The sequence below is a fragment of the Sus scrofa genome, chromosome 8 (assembly GCF_054392235.1).
Source record: "Sus scrofa isolate SSC_HxYL_T2T_F1_AM1 chromosome 8, Sscrofa_HxYL_maternal_Yorkshire_Landrace_v2.0, whole genome shotgun sequence".
Classification (NCBI taxonomy): Eukaryota; Metazoa; Chordata; class Mammalia; order Artiodactyla; family Suidae; genus Sus; species Sus scrofa.
The window spans coordinates 78390256-78408586 of NC_139390.1; the positions used below are offsets into that span (position 1 = coordinate 78390256).

The 18331-nt window shown below is 47.4% G+C and overlaps 1 protein-coding gene across 1 annotated transcript; it reads left to right on the top strand.

Moving 5' to 3' along the window:
- The first annotated feature begins 12960 nt into the window (after window positions 1–12960).
- On the top strand, window positions 12961–17516 carry STBD1 (starch binding domain 1). Its single transcript, XM_003129093.5, has 2 exons — window positions 12961–13817; window positions 15689–17516. Exons 1-2 carry the CDS (start codon window positions 13151–13153, stop codon window positions 16546–16548), a joined length of 1527 nt encoding a protein of 508 aa, XP_003129141.2. The 5' UTR covers window positions 12961–13150; the 3' UTR covers window positions 16549–17516.
- Window positions 17517–18331: the final 815 nt, after the last annotated feature.

Below are 18331 nucleotides of genomic sequence, written 5' to 3' on the forward strand. Positions count from 1 at the left end.
AATCCAGCGAGGAACCATGAGGTTGCGGGTTCGGTCCCTGCCCTTGATTAGTGGGTTAACGATCTGGCGTTGCCGTGAGCTGTGGTGTAGGTCACAGATGCGGCTCGGATCCCGAGTTGCTGTGGCTCTGGCGTAGGCCGGTGGCTACAGCTCCGATTCGGCCCCTAGCCTGGGAACCTCCATATGCCGCGGGAGCGGCCCAAGAAATAGCAACAACAACAAAAAGACAAAACACCAAAAAAAAAAAAAGATCCTCAAATTATCTGATACAACTCTCTTCAAAATGCAGTTGTCTAATCCTTTTCGCCTTGATTATGGACTGTACCTAGACTTGATTTCAAGGAACAGAATGTGGGAGAAGTGACGAGGTGTGATTTCTGAGACTAAATCATAAAGGACATTGTGGCTTCCTCGTTGTTCTCACTCGAATCATTTACTCTGGGAGGAACTAGCTGCTGTGTAGTGAGGACACTCAGGCTGTCTATGGAAAGGTGCACAGGGCAGGGAATGGAAGTCTTCTGCAAAGAGCTGTGTGAATAAACCATCTTGGAAGTGGATCCTCAGCCGCCATTAAGCCTTCAGGTGAGACGGCAACCACATGAGAGTCCTGAGCCAGAACCTCCCAGTTCATTTGCTTCTAAATTCCTGACCTGTAAAAATGGCTCTCATGTTTGTTGCTGTCAACCATTAAGTGTAGGGGTCATTCGTTATGCAGCAGTAGATAACTAATAGGTTTTTATGCCTGGAAGTGGGATGTTATGACAACACGAAATGTGGAGGGGAGCAGAATTGGGAGGTGGGTTGGAGCTGGAAGACCTTTGAGGAGAGAGGGAGAGGACATTGGAAATGCTTTGAAGAAACTGTTTGCAGAAGCCTCATGGACTTTAAGGGGGCTGTGGGTGAAGGTTTGCAGGAAATGAGGTAAATGCAATTGGAAATTGAGAGCAATGTTCTTCTTGTTAGGTCATAGCAGGAAGTTTAGCCATACTGCTACCTGAAGTGACAGAAAAGATACCTAATGAACTGGTGATGTAACTAAGGAGACTTTATACAGAATGTTGAAGGTACTGCCTGGTTTCTTGCTGCTTATAGTAAAATGCAAGCGGAAATAGGTAAACCAAAAAGACAGTAGAACCAAAAGCAACAAGGACTAGATGGTTTTGAAAATTCAGGGCCTCTCAGATGACAACTGATGTGTAAATGAAGAATTAATTTGGAGCAAAGATCTCATCTAAAAGGACACATAAGAGGATACTGCCAGAAAAACATGGTCTAAAGATGAATCCAAGAATGTAACTGTTAAATCCCTTGTTAAGACCTCAGAAAGATCAAAGATGATGCTTCAGAGTACATTCAGGCAGATGAAAATTCTACTAAAAATTTTAAAGCATGCCTCAAGATTTCTTTTTTGTTTGTTTTGTCTTTTTGCCTTTTCTAGGGCCGCACCCGTGGCAGATGGAGTTTCCCAGGCTAGGGGTCTAATCAGAGCTGTAGCCGCCGGCCTACCCCAGAGCCACAGCAATGCGGGATCCGAGCCACGTCTGCAACCTACACCGCAGCTCACGGCAACGCTGGATCCTTAACCCACTGAGTGAGGCCAGGGATCGAACCCACAACCTCATGGTTCCTAGTCGGATTCGTTAACCACTGAGCCACGACGGGAACCCCAACCTCAAGATTTCTTTTAATCAGACAATAGAGCATCTAAGAAACTGGAGGCTGTTGTTCCTCAGCAGATTCTCAAGGTAGAGAAGGACTTATCTTAAAGAGATTTGTGGGTTTGGCTTTTGAATAACAATGTGGACCCAATAATATTCACAGGAGACCTGCAATGTTTTTTGAAGAATTATCTTGCAATAAACATTGTCAGCTTGGACTAAAACGGGGTGTCTAGAAAGAGGATACGTGTATTTTGCAATGTGAGAGTCATGTAAATAATTTGTGACTGATGGTTCTGGTCTTAGACCAGGTCCACAAATTATCTGATGCTCTTTCCTTCAAAGGAAATTTGGAGGCGTTTAGTTCTCCTCTTCTAGCAGGTGGGCTGTACTTAGCTGCTTACTCCCAGTGAACAGAAGGTAGCAGAAGTGGTGATAAGTGAGTTCCAAAACTAGGTTGTAAAAGGCCTTGTGTTTCCCCTTTGCCTTCTCTTGGATCACATGCTCTAGGGTAGAGCTTTTCAACCACAGAACTCTTGATGTCTGGGGCAGGATTATTCTTTGTTGCAAGGGACTGTCTGTGCATTTTAGGATGTTTGGCAGCATCCCTGGCCTCTACTCATTCAAAATAACTAGAAATTGAATTGCTGTGTCAAAGGGTATTTACATATGTACACACACACACACACACACACACAAAGTTGCTTATTTATTCTGCTTTTTAAATGGCTTTGGATAGCCAAATTGCCCTCCAAAAAGTTTGTATCTTTTCCCATTCTCACAAGTTGAATCTGTGTACCTTTTTCTTCGCCTTTGTGCCAATATCAGTTTGGTCTTAAAAAAAAAAGTCTGGAGTTCCCATCGTGGCGCAGTGGTTAACGAATCCGACTAGGAACCATGAGGTTGCGGGTTCGGTCCCTGCCCTTGCTCAGTGGGTTAACGATCCAGCGTTGCTGTTAGCTGCGGTGTAGGTTGCAGATGCGGCTCGGATCCCGCGTTGCTATGGCTCTGGCGTAGGCCGGTGGCTACAGCTCCGATTCAACCCCTAGCCTGGGAACCTCCATATGCCGCGGGAGCGGCCCAAGAAATAGCAACAACAACAACAACAAAAAGACAAAAGACAAAAAAAAAAAAAAAAAAAGTCTTTGTCAATTTGATAGACAAAAATTGGTATCCCGTTTTAATTTGTATCTCTTTTACTATTGGTGACCTTGACCATTTAAGAAATGATTTTGCAAGAAAAGATGCTCCACATCACTCATTATTAGAGAAATGCAATCAAAACTACCATGAGGTACCACCACACATCGGTGAGAATGGCCATCATTAAAAAGTCGACAAATAACAAATGCTGGAGAGGGTGTGGAGAAAAGGGAACCCTCCTTCACTGTTGTGTGGGAATGGAAATTGGTATAAACACTATGGAAGACAGTATGGAGGTTCCTCAGAAAACTAAATACAGAACTACCATATGATTCAGCAATCTCACTGCTGGACATATATCCGGACAAAATTATAATTCAAAAAGATACAGGCACCCCTAAGAAATGATTGTGGTCTGTGTATTTCTTTGTGACTTAGCCCATGTTTCTTCTGGGGCATGAGCAAAGGTGCAGGTGTAGGAGCTACTTTCTATGTGAGCAGCGCAGTCTCTACATCCTGGTGTGGAGACTTGGAGAAGCCCTGATTCCCTCACCAGCCCTCCCAGGCAGGGGCCCAGTGTATGAAATTCTTCTGTTAGAAATCCATTCTTTTAGTTCGTTCTCCCACTAGATCTTTATTTTTATTTTTTTGTCTTTTTTTTTTTTTTTTTTTTTTTTTGTCTTTATAGGGCTGCACTTGTGGCATGTAGAAGTTCCCAGGCTAGGGGTCTAATCAGCTGTAGCCGCCAGCCTACACCAGAGCCACAGCAACACGGGATCCGAGCTGAGTCTGTGACCTACACCACAGCTCACGACAACACCAGATCCTTAATCCACTGAGCGAGGCCAGGGATCGAACCTGCAAGCTCATGGTTCCTAGTCAGATTTGTTAACCACTGAGCCACGACGGGAATGTCTAGATTTTTAAAATATCAGGCAAAACAAATACACTCTGAGGTACTGGTGACATGTCAACTTTCTTTTTGACACACATTAACAAATAATAAGAGTTAGGTGCCGTGGTTGGATGGGTGGGTGAGATCAGGAAGCAAAATAATACTGAAAAGAGGAAGAAGGCAAGAAACGGGATAATGGTCCCTCAAAATTTGCCCTCGTCATGGTTTTGCTCAGCTACGTCCTCTTCTAATCTACCTCATTCTCTCCCAAGGGTTAGAAAAAAATTTTCGGGGTTCCTGTCATGGCTCAGTGGTTAATGAACTTGGCTAGCATCTGTGGGGATAAGGGTTATATTTGGGTAATACATTGCTCGGTGCTTTACCATTCCTGATATTCATGCGTTCATTCATTCAGTCAATAAATGCGTAGTTGGACCCTGACTACGTAGGACTCTAGACACTTGGCAGGACATTAGGAAAAAGCTACAGATTCCCTGCCCTCATGAGCTTGTACCCTGATGAGCAAAACACACCATTAAGGAGCAATCAAAGATAACATGGTGAGTGCGGGGCAATACAAGGGCCATCATGAGGCTCCAGGACTGAGGATGAGCTGCAGCAGGTCTGCTGGGCTGGTGTCGAGGGCTTGGCTCCGAATAGGGGAGGTGGAGGAAGAATTCTGACCTCAGGTGCTCTTTGATATCAGTTTGCACCCGCGGGAAGTGGGCATCTTTTGCTCCTTACTGCAATTCTTTGAATTGTTTCCATAAGGATGAAGCGTCAGCATGTGTAGCCCGGCGGATCATGGGAAGCAGAGAGTGTGTGCTGTTCTTGCCCTTCATGTGTTCTAGATCCGCTGCCCTGCCCTGGATGCTCCCAACACCACTGGCAATTTCCGTTCTTCTCTTCCTGATTGGCTCCTTCCCTCTTTAAACCTAGATCTGAGTTTACTGTACTCTGTAGTCACCCTACTTGTTCAAGTGGGGTCCACACACCTGCAGCATTGGCCTGGACTGGTAGCTTATTTGAAAAGCAGAATCTCTGGAGTTCCTGTCGTGGAATCCGACTAGGAACCATGAGGCTGCAGGTTTGATCCCTGGCCTTGCTCAGTGGGTTAAGGATCCAGCGTTGCCGTGAGCTGTGGTATGGGTTGCAGATGAGGCTCAGATCCCTTGTTGCTGTGGCTCTGGTGTAGGCTGGCGGCTGTAGCTCCGATTAGACCCCTAGCCTGGGAACCTCCGTATGCTGAGGGAGCGGCTCAGGAAAAGGCAAAAAGAAAAGAAAAAAAAAAAAAAAGAAGAAAAGCAGAATCCCAGACCTGCTGACTAGAAATCTGCACTTGGCAATTTTGTCAGTGCTTCTCTGAGCATTTAAGTTTGGGAAGTTCTAGTTCAAAGCTGCCGTCCTCACTGGTCTGTGAAGGCCCTTCTGTGGCTATTTATTTATTCATTCCCCCTTTACCCAAAGTCCATGCCTATCCTTTTGCCCAACAGACATGCTCTTTAATCTGTTTAAGAACTGGCCTTTTTTAAACATGTATCTTTGAAACCTACGTAGTGTTAGTATAAGTATGTATGTATTTTCAATGTACGTAAATGTTATTGCACTAGAAAACTTGTTTTCACCTTTCAGTCACCCACATGTATTTAAGTTTTTATTATGTTGCTGGGTGTGGGTCAAATTCATTGTTCTAATACTTCATAGTGTTTCACAGGCATCTACATGTTTTACTATTTCCCCATGATGGGCAGCTAGGTGGCCTTGAACTTAGCGTTGCCCAGATAATGCCATATGTCCCCTTTACAGTCTTGTGCAAAATTTCCTCTGGCCTATACACGCTCAGGAGTGGGATTGCTGGGTCACACCGTGAATTTGATTTCACCAAATTCTTCCAGCTTGTTTGTACCCGCTTACCTTTCTATCAGCAGCATCACATCTAATATTTATGTGCCTTTCTGGTCAGTATAAAATAGTGTATTATCATTGTTTTAATTTGCCTTTATCTGACTATCAGTGAATTTGAACATTTCTGAATTTTTTTGCTGGCCATCCATTTATTCAACCAAAAATTACCGCGAATTCTTAATATGCTCCAGGCATTGTTCTAGGCACTGGGGGAAAGCATGCCCTGTGCATTTTATATTGTATCTCATTTTTTAAAATCAATTTGTACAAGTTCATCATGTATCTACATATTGATGCCTTGTCATTTTTAACAACAAAAACATCTGCCCCCATCTGGATCTACCTGCTAACTGTGTCTACAGCATCATCACTCACCAAGTCCCCTTATTTTGATAAAGTCAAGACTTTTTTGGCCTCCTATGTTATTCAGTATCACAGTGAGAGTCTCCTGGATTTTTTTCTATTAGCTCTGTAGTTTTACCATATACATTTAGGACTTTATTCCACCTGGACTCCATCATTTTATGTGGCACAAAATAGTAATCTAATTTTATTTTCCTCTATACAGTGAGCTCCTTCTCCTGACACAGATTTTCCTTTGCTCTAAAGATTTCATCATTCAGCGTATGAGATCTCGGGCTTGAGTCTATTCTGGAACTAAGATGAGTCAGAGGTTTGTAAACAGATGCATTTAGAAAAATGTCTCTGTGAAATCTGAGGCTGGGCAGCTCCAATGTGACTGCTGTGCTGAAAGGTTTGACTTGTGGTTAATATTATGTGGAGTAGCAGGAGTCAGAGGCTTGACAGCAAGGAACAGGTGCTGGTGGTGAGTGCAGTTCCCTAAGGAGGTGAGGGCTTGTGGAGAGAGGTATTACAAACCAAGAGCAAGGCTGAAATTCATTGTAAATGCTGGAATACTACCAGAGGGATTCTCTGGTATCACATTCGAATTTTGCACACTCGCTTTTAAAAGACTTGCTTTGAAATTTGGACATGGTTTAAAGGCCCTGGGATTCAGTGGAGCTCAAGTTTCAAGCATTAAGTCCTGGGAAGTCAGAACACTGGGTTCAAACCCCAACTTGGTCACTCACCAGCAGTATGACCTTCAGCAGATTGCTCACCCTCAGGGATTGACACAAGCTAATCCGGATCAAGCACTGCCTTTAGGGTCAGTGTATATTAGGTCTTCAATAAACAAAGGCAAGAAAAAGTCCTATGACACAACAGACTTTGCATTCTGGGGAATGCAAAAAATAAACAGCTTCTGGCCCTCAAGGGATGTATGATCTAATATGGGCATGAGATGAACTACAAAAATAATTATACCATAAGAGAAAATCTTGTCTTTTGCTCAAAGAGAGTTAAGAAGTAATATATGTAATTAGAGGTCAAAGAAAAGAATGGCGTATCTATTTGAGGGCTGCGGGCGGGGAGCGGACTGGGGGTGGGTGGGAAAGTTTCACGGTCGGCAGTGACTTTGGGGAAATGTCGCGAGCAATGAGTGAAGGCTCCAGTGGGAGAGTCCCCTTCCGGCCCGGAGTGCAGATAAATGGTAAGAGAGGCTGATGGGCTTTAGCTTTGAAGGCTAAAATGGGGCTGAATTTAATCCGTAGACAGAGGAGGTGCCCTGCTTGGGGCGGTACTTGGGCAGGACGAAGGCTGGAGCGGTTGCGGAGCGGATCGCAGCCGGAGTGGGGCGACGTGCAGAGGATAGCAGTGTCTGCACAGGGTTAGCGGGGTCTGAAGAGGGGGCGCGCGGGCCCTGGAAGCGACGGAAAGGGAGCAAAGCAACGGCCCGCGATGTAAGAACCCACAGGACCCGGCAGCAGCCTCTTCTCCCAGCGGCCACGTCCTCCTGGCTTGCTCTGCTTTCCTTCAAACCTCAACTGCACTTCCCTTCTCCTCTTCAGTTGATGCATAACCCCACTCCGGGCTCCCTTTGTATTTCCCAATGTTTCTCTAGTTCCCGCCCGTGTCCTTCCCTCTTGCATCCCAGGCCGCCCCTTCCACGGGCTGCTTGACCCACCGCCTCCACTTCCTCCTCCGCGTGGAACCGCCCAGAAGGATTTCCCGTCCTCGCCGCTCCCCGCAGGCCTCCCAGAGCCTTGTGCTCTTCTTAAGCGACACGTCAGTTTCGCTGCTCACGTTGGCCTCCTCATTTCTCAGGAGAGGGTTCCCTCAACGTTGGCCTTCAGAGCCCTCACCACGCTCCCAGCTCAACCCCAAACGAGCTCCCGCCCGCCCCCCAACACTGCCGAGCCCCTGGGGGCCTCTTATCGAATCCAACCACTTTTTTTCACTTAAACTCTGCTGAGTGTCGCTCCCATTTCCCCCCGCCCCCGCCACCTTCTCCCACTGTTCTCTGCTCCTGACTCTGCAGACACATCTCCCAAGGTTTTCTTTGCCGAGCCCATCCCTCCCACCTCTTCAGTCGCCCTGCCCTGCAAACAAAACTGCAGTTCGTTGTCCTCTCCCCCACCTCCACACCAGGAATAAGCAATCTTTTCTTGCACAATTGAAAGGGGAAAACAGGAGTTCCCGTTGTGGCGCAGTGGTTAACGAATCCGACTAGGAACCATGAGGTTGCGGGTTTGGTCCCTGCCCTTGCTCAGTGGGTTAACGATCCGGCGTTGCCGTGAGCTGTGGTGTAGATTGCAGACGCGGCTCGGATCCCGCGTTGCTGTGGCTCTGGCGTAGGCCAGTGGTTACAGCTCCGATTCGACCCCTAGCCTGGGAACCTCCATATGCCGTGGGAGCGGCCCAAGAAATAGCAAAAAGACTAAATAAATAAATACATAAATAAAGGGAAATTTTAAAAAAATGTATAAAAAAAGAAAGGGGAAAACAATTGCATATAGATACATGTATATTACGCATGCCCAAGAGTCAGGCCCCAGTAAGGGTCCTTCTGCCCAGTGTTGCACCCACCAGTAAGTGCCAGACAGACTTTAGCTCAGAAGCAAAGATTTAGTTGAGCAAAGAATGGAGAGAGGAAAACCCCCGCCCTAGAACAAAAACGCTCCTTTATAGGGCGGGGCTGCTTTATAGGGACTTGATCTTGGGGCGGGGCTGCTCTATAGGGACTTGATCTTGGGGAGGGGGCGGAGTTCTCCCAAGGTGGCCGCAGCTGTGCAGCTCGAGCTCTGCCTTGAGTTCACAGTGCTGGGTGCAGCGTCTCTGCACACAGGATCAGGGGCACCATCTTTTTTTTTTTTTTTTTTTCTTTTCTTTTTAGGCTCATACCTGAGGCATATGGAGGTTCCCAGGCCAGGGGTCAAGTTGGAGCTGCAGCTGCTGGCCTGTATCACAGCAATGCCAGATCCAAGCCGGTCTGTGACCTATACCACAGCCCATGGCAACTATGGAGCTAAGACATAATGAGCTAGGCCAGGGATCCAACCGCATCCTCATGGATACTAGTTGGGTTCATTTCCACTGCGCCACTGCACCACAATGGGAATGCCATTTTGAATTGAGCGTCTTGCATAGGGCTTCAGCTGGGCCACAGTGGGAACTCCATGTTGAGTGTCTTGCATAGGGCTTCTTATCACCTGGATTCCATCTTTCTTATTTTTTCTGGACCTCAGTGGGCTTTGCTGGTGGTATATGTACATAATAAACGTATATAGGCTTAAAATATCCACCCATATCTGTATCTATCTATTTATACTCCACTTAATAGAATAATAAACAGTTAGAAAATGGGCCCTACATTATGGCCCCTAAAATATAACATGAAGGCATAATTGCAAATAAGTAGCAATATGGAGGCAGCTTTCTAGTCTTCCTTGAAGTTATGCCAATGGCTGAAGTTAGGCTCATTCTCGATTTCCCTTTGGAATATTAATTTCTACCACTTTAATTTAATGCCACTTCCTTGTAAGGAATTTCTAATATCTCCAGCCCTGACCTTCTTCTTAAACTATAGATTCCCCAGACCCAACGTCCTGCTAGTGCCTTAAATTAAACCCATACCAGCAGAACTCATTATCTGCTCCTTCATCTCTACTGAGTCTGCTTCCTTTTTGTCTCCATGTTCCTAGCCTCAAAGGCCTTCCATATAGAGGCAAAGAACATTATTTGCAATTGTACAGTGATAAACACGGTACTGTTAGAGCTATAAGGATGTTTTTAGAATATGTGGGCTGTAGACTTTTAAAAAATATAATAGTGAGTGGAGTATTTTTTTTTTTTGAAAGCAGCAACCCAGAAATCAGTGTGTCAACATTCAAGTTTAGAAAAGTCAAATAAATAATGCTCTTCAAAAACGTTGCATGATAAATCTGAAACAATGTAAAAAGAATTCTAAGTTGGGAAGAATTAAATCTTTGTTATATTTTTAATAAATGAAATAGCAATTGATGACAGTAAATCTTTATGAAGGGCCTTCCAGTTATCAGAATTGAATTGTGGGGTTTTCACTCCAGGATTTTACAGAGCTTCTGGAATTTCATTCATTAGCACGTCGATAAAAAACTTTGATGAAGCAACAGCTAAAGTTATCAGTAAGGAAATAAAGAGAAATGTTCAAGGATTTTCACATTATTTATATAATCACTCTATTGGCTTTAGAGTTTGTGAAATTTAAGGACACCCTATATTTGACATTAAGTTTTACTGTGACAAAAGGAGATGAAATAATTCTAAATTTTTCTACAAAATTGAGACTTAAAAATTGGATCTAGATTTCCTGCTGTGGCGCAGTGGGTTAAGGAGCCACTGTGCCACAACTGCAGCGGCTCGAATTGCTGTGGAGATGAGGGTTCAGTTCCTGGCTTGGTGCAGTGGGTTAAGTATCTGGCATTTCCACAGCTGTGGCTCAGATTCATTCCCTGTGCTGGAAACTTCTATATGCTGTGGATCTGATTGCAAGTTGCTGTGTCTGTGGCATAGGCTGGTAGCTGCAGCTTCCATTCAGCCCCTAGCCCAGGAACTTCCATATGCCACAGGTGGGGCCCTAAAAAAGAAAAAAAAAAGAGAGAATGTTATTTTATATAGTGACATTCATTTTCTTAAAAACAGCTTTGCTACCACTTCTTATTTCATTCATACTCATCTCAAGATTAGTTTTATTATCATAAAGCTGCCTGGATTGAAATGTACGTCTGGTTGTCAGTGGTTTTAAACTTTAGAGGTCTTTAAAAAGTTCATCGTCAATTCCCTAATTAGTTTAAGAAAAGAAATCTGGGAGTTCCCATTGTGGCTCAGTGGGTTAAGAATCCAACTAGTACCCATGAGGATTTGGGTTTGATCCCTGGCCTTGCTCAGTGGGTTAAGGATCTGGTGGGCATAGGTTGCAGATGCAGCTTGGATCCTGCTTTGTGGTGGCTGTGGTGTAGGTTGGCAGCTGCCGCTCCAATTTGACCCCTAGCCTGGGAACTTCCTTCCATTTGCCACAGGTTCGGCCCTAAAAAAAAAGAAAAAGATAAAATTTACTTGACAAAAAAACCCAAATCTGCATCTTCATTGTACTTTAAAAATGCAGGTAAAATCCATATAAAGAGGTTAACAGTACTGCTTCAGACTGTGACCACGTGAAGCTTTTAATTCATTTACTTAATCTGTACTTTTTTTTTTTTTTTTTTTTTTTTTTTTTTGCTTTGCCCCCAGAATGTGGAACTTCCTGGCCAGGGATCAAACCTGAGCTACAGCAGTGACCTGAGCCACTGCAGTGACAATTCCAGATCTTTAACCCACTTCACTGCAAGGGAACTCCTCAACCTGTACTATACTTTTTGAGGGATGGCTTCAGGAGTGTTTCAGGTGCCAGGAATTCAGCAGAAAACAAAGGATAATACATCCTGCTGTCAATAAACCCTGCTTTTACATTTTTCTTTTCTGGCTTCACCCTCAGCATAAGGAATTTTCAGGGCCCAGGACTGAATCTGGATCCTTAACCCATTGCACCAGGCCGGGGATTGAACCGGCAATGCCACAGACACAAGTCAGATCATTTACCCACTGTGCCACAGCAGCAACTCCTAGTACATTGTAAGGAGAGGAAAGTGGAATTAGGCAGAACAAATCCATGGATTCTACACTGTATTAGATTTGGTGTCCTAAATGGTAAGGAGAAAAATAAGGCAGGAAAAGGGCACATGGAGAAGGGGATGTATGTAATTGCAATGGGGATTATCAAGGGCAGATGACATTGTGCAAAAAAGAAGAGGGAAAGGGAGAGAGGCTGGATGTCTGGATGGCTATCTGCAGGAAGGATGACTCAGCCAGGGAGGAGGAGATGGAGATGAGCTGGGAGAGGACCTGGGGGACAGATGCTATCCTTCTGAAAGGTTTTTGCTAGGAGATGTAGAGCAATTGGAGAGTCTTGAGCAGAAGCCCAGAAGATGGGAGTGTTTAGACAGGATCATTCAGACTGCTGCTTTGAAATGATGTAGGGACTCAAGGGTGGAAGTGGGGATCCCTGGGCCAGGTGATGGCAGTAATCCAGGAGAAACGTAATGGTGGCAGAGCAGGGTGGCACTCGCTGCAGGGAGAAGTAAAATTCTGAATATATTTCGAAGAAACAAGACCAGAATTTGCCACTGCCTCCAATGAGTGGGGGTAAAAAGAGGGTAAGATGACACTTTTTAGCAAGGAGAAAGGATGTGGTCGCCACTTCCTGGGATGAAGTGGGAGCAAGGAACAGTTTTGGGCATGTCAGATTTGAGTGAGCTGGGTTTGAGACGTCTGTTAGCATCGAAAAAGCAGGCCCAAGCTGGCTTGGTCTCCTTCCCCACTTTCCCTCTCCCCCTGACCTTTTGATGATAGGGGCTGTGACCTGAGCCAAAGCACCAGCATCAGCAGCTCTACTGGCCCAGTCTTGCAACCTGTCAGGGACTTCTGTCTGCTCGTGCACGGGGCACATTTGAGCGATTTGTTTTACCAGAGAAGCCATCGTAGTAATTACTCCAAGGCGAATATCTGCCAGCTGTGGCCTTAGCAGTTGGATGTAGGAGCGTGTAGGTCAAGGAAATGGCTCTCCCTGCAGATACAAATATGGGGATCATTAGCTTGAAGCTGGTGGGTAAAGCCACCAGATTGGCAGAAGAGTGAATTTAGAAAGCAATGTATATAATTCTTAGTTCCCAGGGTGGTGGTGGTTGTGTGAGAATCAAACTAAATAAATACATTAACACCAGGCACACCCACAGCACTTAAAAGGCCTTTGCAATTTTTATTAATAAACCCGTCTGCAGAAACCTGCCTCTGGGCAACATCCAGTCCAGTCTGGAGGGCGCGCATTTTGTGACAACCACGCACCCCAAAAAGAGGTCGAGGAAGAAGCAATGACTGGATGTGTTTGAGATGACTGGCATTTACTGATGGATGATCTTAGCCCAATCCCTTCCTTTTCCGGGTGGGAAGGCGGAGGCTTGCGGAGACCAAGTGCAGCTAACGGGCGGCGGAATGGAAGTTCTACCGCACCCGCTGTGCTCTGGATCTACCCCAGCTCACCCGCCCCAGCCCCGCTCGTCTCCGACGCACATCGGCGTCTTCCGCGTCGAAGTTCTAGGAAGCTCCGGCTTCTATGTGGCCGCGCTGCTGCTGAATGTTTGTAAAGAGGAGGCGGCGAGGTGCCCGGAACTGCCCCAAGCAGGGCTGGGCCTGGCGGGCAGCTGCAGCGGGAAGAGCAGGCGGCGTGGCCGGCGCGGGTTGGCGCGCGGAAGCCGTGCGCCCTGGGGTCCTCAGCCATGCGGGACGCACTTGGACCCGGACGCCCAGTGCTCCCGGCCGCCGGCGACCGGCGGGGTCGGGAAGGGAAGAGGTTGGAGAAGGAGGGCGCTCGCGTATCCGCCGGGCCGGAGCCTGGGGCTGCAGCCCCGGGGCGGGGAGTGGGGCGGGGCTGGGAAAGTTGAGTGTTAGTCGCGGAGGGCTGGGCTCCGCGTGGGAGCGCCTGCGGCCAGGGACCGTAAAAGGCTGGAGCGGGTTGGGTAGGTGTGGCTCTGCCTGCGTGACCCGAGCCCGGGCCTCGATCGCCGTCGTCTCCCGCAGCTGCGGCCTCTCAGCCATGGGCGCCGTCTGGTCTGCCCTGCTGGTCGGAGGGGGTCTGGCCGGAGCGCTTTTCGTTTGGCTGCTGCGGGACACGGGAAAGGAGGGGGACGCGGAGCAGCGGAAGGACGCTCCTTCAGGGGAGGCGGCGGCTCCGGGAGGCGATCAGGGTGGCGGCGGCGGACTGAGCCCTGGACCTTCTAGGCGGGAGCCGGTCACCAAACCAGGTATTCTTCCTCCCTGGTCTTGAGGGCAGATCACCAGGGGGGTTAGAAGTTCCCCGAGGGAAGGAAAACCCCGTCTGGAGTTCCGTGGCGGCCCATACCCGGGGGCTAGCTTCCCTCACCCAGGAGTGGACCCTCCCCGCGGCCCGATTTCCCCCCAGCTGGTGTGCACGCGCCGGGCGGGTTCTCGCCTCCAGCGAGGCGAGGCCCAGGAGATGCCCTGGCGGTTCGTCCAGGGCCGCGCCCCGCTGAGTCGCTGCCCTCAGCTCCAGCCCGCGGGGACCTGCCCCTGCCCCTCCGGCGGGGTTGGGTTCCTCCGCTTGGCGGCGCTTGGTGCAGTGCGGGCGGCTGCGGCGGCGGCGCCCCTTCCGGGCCTTCGGAAAGGAATGCTTCGGGTTAGGGGATCCCGCCACCCTCTCCAGTATCTGACGGAGCAGGAACCCAGTCTCAGCCCCAATCCCATAGCCTCATGACCTCCCCTCCTTCGCCTCAAAAGAACCGCGTTTGGGGACGCCAGAGCAGTGAGCAGCCCCCGCTATCTGGATGCTTCTGTTGGGGAGGCAAAGTTCAGGTTGGACTCTGGCCACGAAGGCCTCGGCTTCATGAAGCCCTGAGACTGCGAGTTGTCGGCCCTTCCCCATGATCACACGAACAGTGCGTGGTTGTCTAAAACCCTGGGGAAGAGACACACTTGGCACTGGACCCAGCTCCCAAAAGCAGACCCAAGTCCCATAAGCAGGACTGACGCCTAGGTTTACATGTCCACATTTTAGACCCTGTGCACCAGGCAAAGAGCCCTGGCAGAAAACCTCACCTTCCCGGTGCCTGGACTCCAGCCTAATGGTGAAAATGACATCTGCGAACTTTATTTTTAGTGGAGTGGTGTCTGTGTGTAGCCACTTGAAAGTCGGCCCCTGTGCCTTCCTGCGATTTGTTTGGGATGAGCAGAGGGCTCATTTATCTTCTTTTTCAGAAAGTCAGCCTCATGTTTCAGGTGGAAAGATTGGGAATTCAGGGTAATATTTGTTTACATCTCACTTCCAACCCCACCATTAAAGAGGCAAAATGAAACAAGACTGCTCTCTATCCATTCCCGCTTCCCCACATCTCCCTCCCCCACACCCACACCTCCCATGAGGGCATGGCTTTTGAGATTTTGATCTTGTAGGGAGCTATTTGGACTATTAGGTGGCCAAGAAGGAAAGAGAGTCTTTAGCGAGCTTGATTGTGTGCTCTTAAGAATAGTTATTTGAGAGGGGATGTAAAAGGCCTGTGTTTCTTGAAGAGGTTCCTGAGATACCAGGAGGGGTTGTCAAGGAGAATCCAGCCCTCTCCCCCTACCCTCACCCCTGTCTCTCTGCTCTGGACCAGCCATGCACTGCCTTCCTTTGTAGTCTCCCACAGTGACAGGTGCTCCTGGTCTGTCCGCATATGTGAGAGCCAATCCCTGGCCTGCACACAGTTCCTGGGAGTACAAATGTCCTCTTCTGGGTTGCAGGGTAACCATGCAGCTCTTCGCCACACAGGCTGGATGACATTTTTTGATGACAGGAGCCAAACAACTTGACTTGGTTGCATGCCAGGGTGGCCTGGACTGCGGAGATCCAGGACCATGGCAGGGTTACACTTCCGCCTCTACAGCTTACCACCTCATTTACACTCCTGTGCTGGTATATTGCACTCCTGCATGTGCCTTTTACTATTGGGTATGCATGCATTATTCTTAGCGCACAGTGTTGGGATTTAAATACCAGATTTAACAAAGACAGATTTTGTATACTGTGGATGGATTAGCAGCGAAGTCTTTAGTAACTAAAGCTGTTTTCTCACATGAACTGCCTAACACTATTACATTTTTCCTTTTGTTTTTCCAGAGCATCCTCAAGAAAGCAATGGCTGTTTGGTTTCTGAGACCAAAGGCCCTGGTGACCTGCAGGAAGCAGCACGGAGACAGCAGGGTCCTTCTGGAGAAGGTGGTAACTGTGATAGCTCAAGAGCGCATGTTCCTTCTGGAAAGTTTCCAGACACAGGATCTCTAGCTACCTCTGAGTCTAGTCACGCTGGAAGTTATTCTGACGTTTCAAGCACTGAAAGCCTTGGATCTCCTGTAGGAGCATGGAGATTCCAGAAGGGCCAAGAGACGCCCACTAAAGCAGCTCCATGTCTGGCAGAGAAGTCGCCGTCTGGCAATCTGCTCCTGGACAGAGGGAAGGAAGTGAGCCTCGCACAGTCGGACAGTCAGGCCCGGGCTGACCATGAGGACTGGGAGATGGTGGCCCGGCACTCATCTTGGGGAGATGTTGGTTTGGGTGGCAGTCTGGAGGCTCCGGTGTTAAGCTCTAATCAGGGAAAGGACTATGGCAGACGCACTCTCGTGGAAGCAAGAGCTCAGGAAGTGGATGTGAAAAGAAAAAAGGTAGCAGGGGTGTCTTGGGAGTCCCGGAAAGTTAGCATCCGGTTCCAGGTCCATTATATCACAGGTGCTGGTATGCAATTCATTGCAGTAACTGGAGACCATGAGAGCCTTGGGAGATGGAAAGCATACATCCCACTCCAGTGTAGCCAGGATGGGCTCTGGTCTCGATCGGTGCCCCTGCCGGCAGACACAGGGGTGGAATGGAAGTTTGTGGTGGTGGAGAATGGGGAAGTTACCCGTTGGGAAGAGTGCAGCAATAGATTCTTAGAGACCGGTCACGAAGATCAAGTGGTTCACAAGTGGTGGGGGATTCACTGATTCAGTCTGCAAAGTCTGAAAGAGGCTGTTGCAGAATATGAAAGAGGCCGAGGGTGGGAAGCATCCTGAATAATTTAAAATAAGTGTACCTTCAAATCTAGCCATCAGAGTTGTTTCAGATTTGCTGTGGCTTTGGTCTAATGTGTAGATAATGCTTCCAGGGAGCATGGACTTCTTTTCCTGTGGCCCCGATGGATGGATTTATCCTGAGCCATCCGTTACTTTGGGGCCTGATGGTCTTCAGGGGGGCTTGGCTGCACTTCAGAGGTGCGCTGGTCAGGGAGCCCAGGAACTAACCATCTGCACAGGGCTCAGGCTTGTGCCTTTGGGTGATCCTTAAACCAGGGGAATAAGACAAGCCAGGTTCAAAAAGAGCTGATTTCCTATTGGTCCAGCAGGAGAAGTGCTCTCTTAACTATATACACACTTTATATTTCAAAATGGTTAATACCATGTGGAACTATGATTAGAAAATCTTTGGTCACTAGATGTGGTTAGCAAGGATATGCGGGAACGCATCAAGCCTTCTGTTTTTTGTTTGGTTTTGCCTGCCATGTATAGTCGGAAGTTAGCAAGTATGTTTTTGTCTCAACGACCAGAGGCTGGTGCAGACCTAAGGGGCCTAAGCAGAGTCTGCCCCCCGGAGCAGCCCAAGAGGGAGGGGATCAGGTGTGGGCTGAGCAGGGTGGCCTGAGTGATTCCTCTTAGAGGACTGGGAGGTGCAGGCCCGGCCCCACGGCCTCTCCCCACTGTCCTGCCTCTCAGACCGGATCTGGGCTGATGCGTGGACTGTCCCACAGCAACTGTTTTACCTTCTTCCTTCTCCCTTCCTGCCAGCAGCATCCCAGGTAACAAAATTGTAACAGAACAGTGATACAGAAGTACATCTATGCTTTGGGAAGAAATAAACATTTAAACTTTCCATTATAACTGAAAAAAATAATAAAAACTGAGTTTTAATATCCTTATTAAATGTCTAATTATTTGTACAAATCTTAGTAACATAATAGTGTAGACAAAATAAAATACTAATATTTTTCTCTACTAATGACACAGGAGAAAAGCACACATCAAGAGGCACAGAAATCTGTTCTCTTCCCTTGAGAAGAAAAGGTTTAGACTCTTTCTTTTAAAACTTTTCCTTTGTTTGGAGGGCTATTATGTATATGCTTGTACTTGAAAATTAATCTTATGTTAAAACAACTTTTAATGGGGTAACATCTATGGGCAAAACGACATTTAATCCTGGGTTCAGGCGGTCTTGGCTGAAAAGAGCGTAAACCCAACTGAAAATAGAAAGTACATGAACTGTTTTTGGCTCATAGCACTTTGTGTTAAATTCACATACACTTGGTATACTTTGTAATGAATTTTATGTTCTATGGGGGGGGGTGGTTCTCGGAAGGCATTTACCATTAATTACTGCACAGAAGGCCCAAGCGTTTCTATTAGGTAAAATTAAAGGGAAAACCATTTACAGTAAAACTGTTTAGAGTTCTGCCACTAGGCATTTTATTATTTCCGAATGAAATAGAGATCTTTGAGTGAAAACAACTGATTTAAGAGATGTATATAACAAAAAGCTTTGCTTTTTTTTTTTTTTTTTTTTTTTTTTTTTTTTTTTTTTTGCTTTTTAGGGCAGCACCTGTGGCACATGGAGGTTCCCAGGCTAGGGGTCTAAGTGAAATTACAGCTGCCGGCCTACACCAGAGCCACAGCAATGCCAGATCCGAGCCACATCTGCCACCCACACCACAGCTCATGGCAACACCAGATCCTTAAC

Coding starts and splice junctions, on each gene's coding strand:
- STBD1 (XM_003129093.5), top strand. CDS start 13,151: ATGTTTGTAAAGAGGAGGCGGCGAGGTGCCCGGAACTGCCCCAAGCAG. Junction 13,818..15,688: donor GGAGCCGGTCACCAAACCAG/GTATTCTTCCTC, acceptor TTGTTTTTCCAG/AGCATCCTCAAGAAAGCAAT.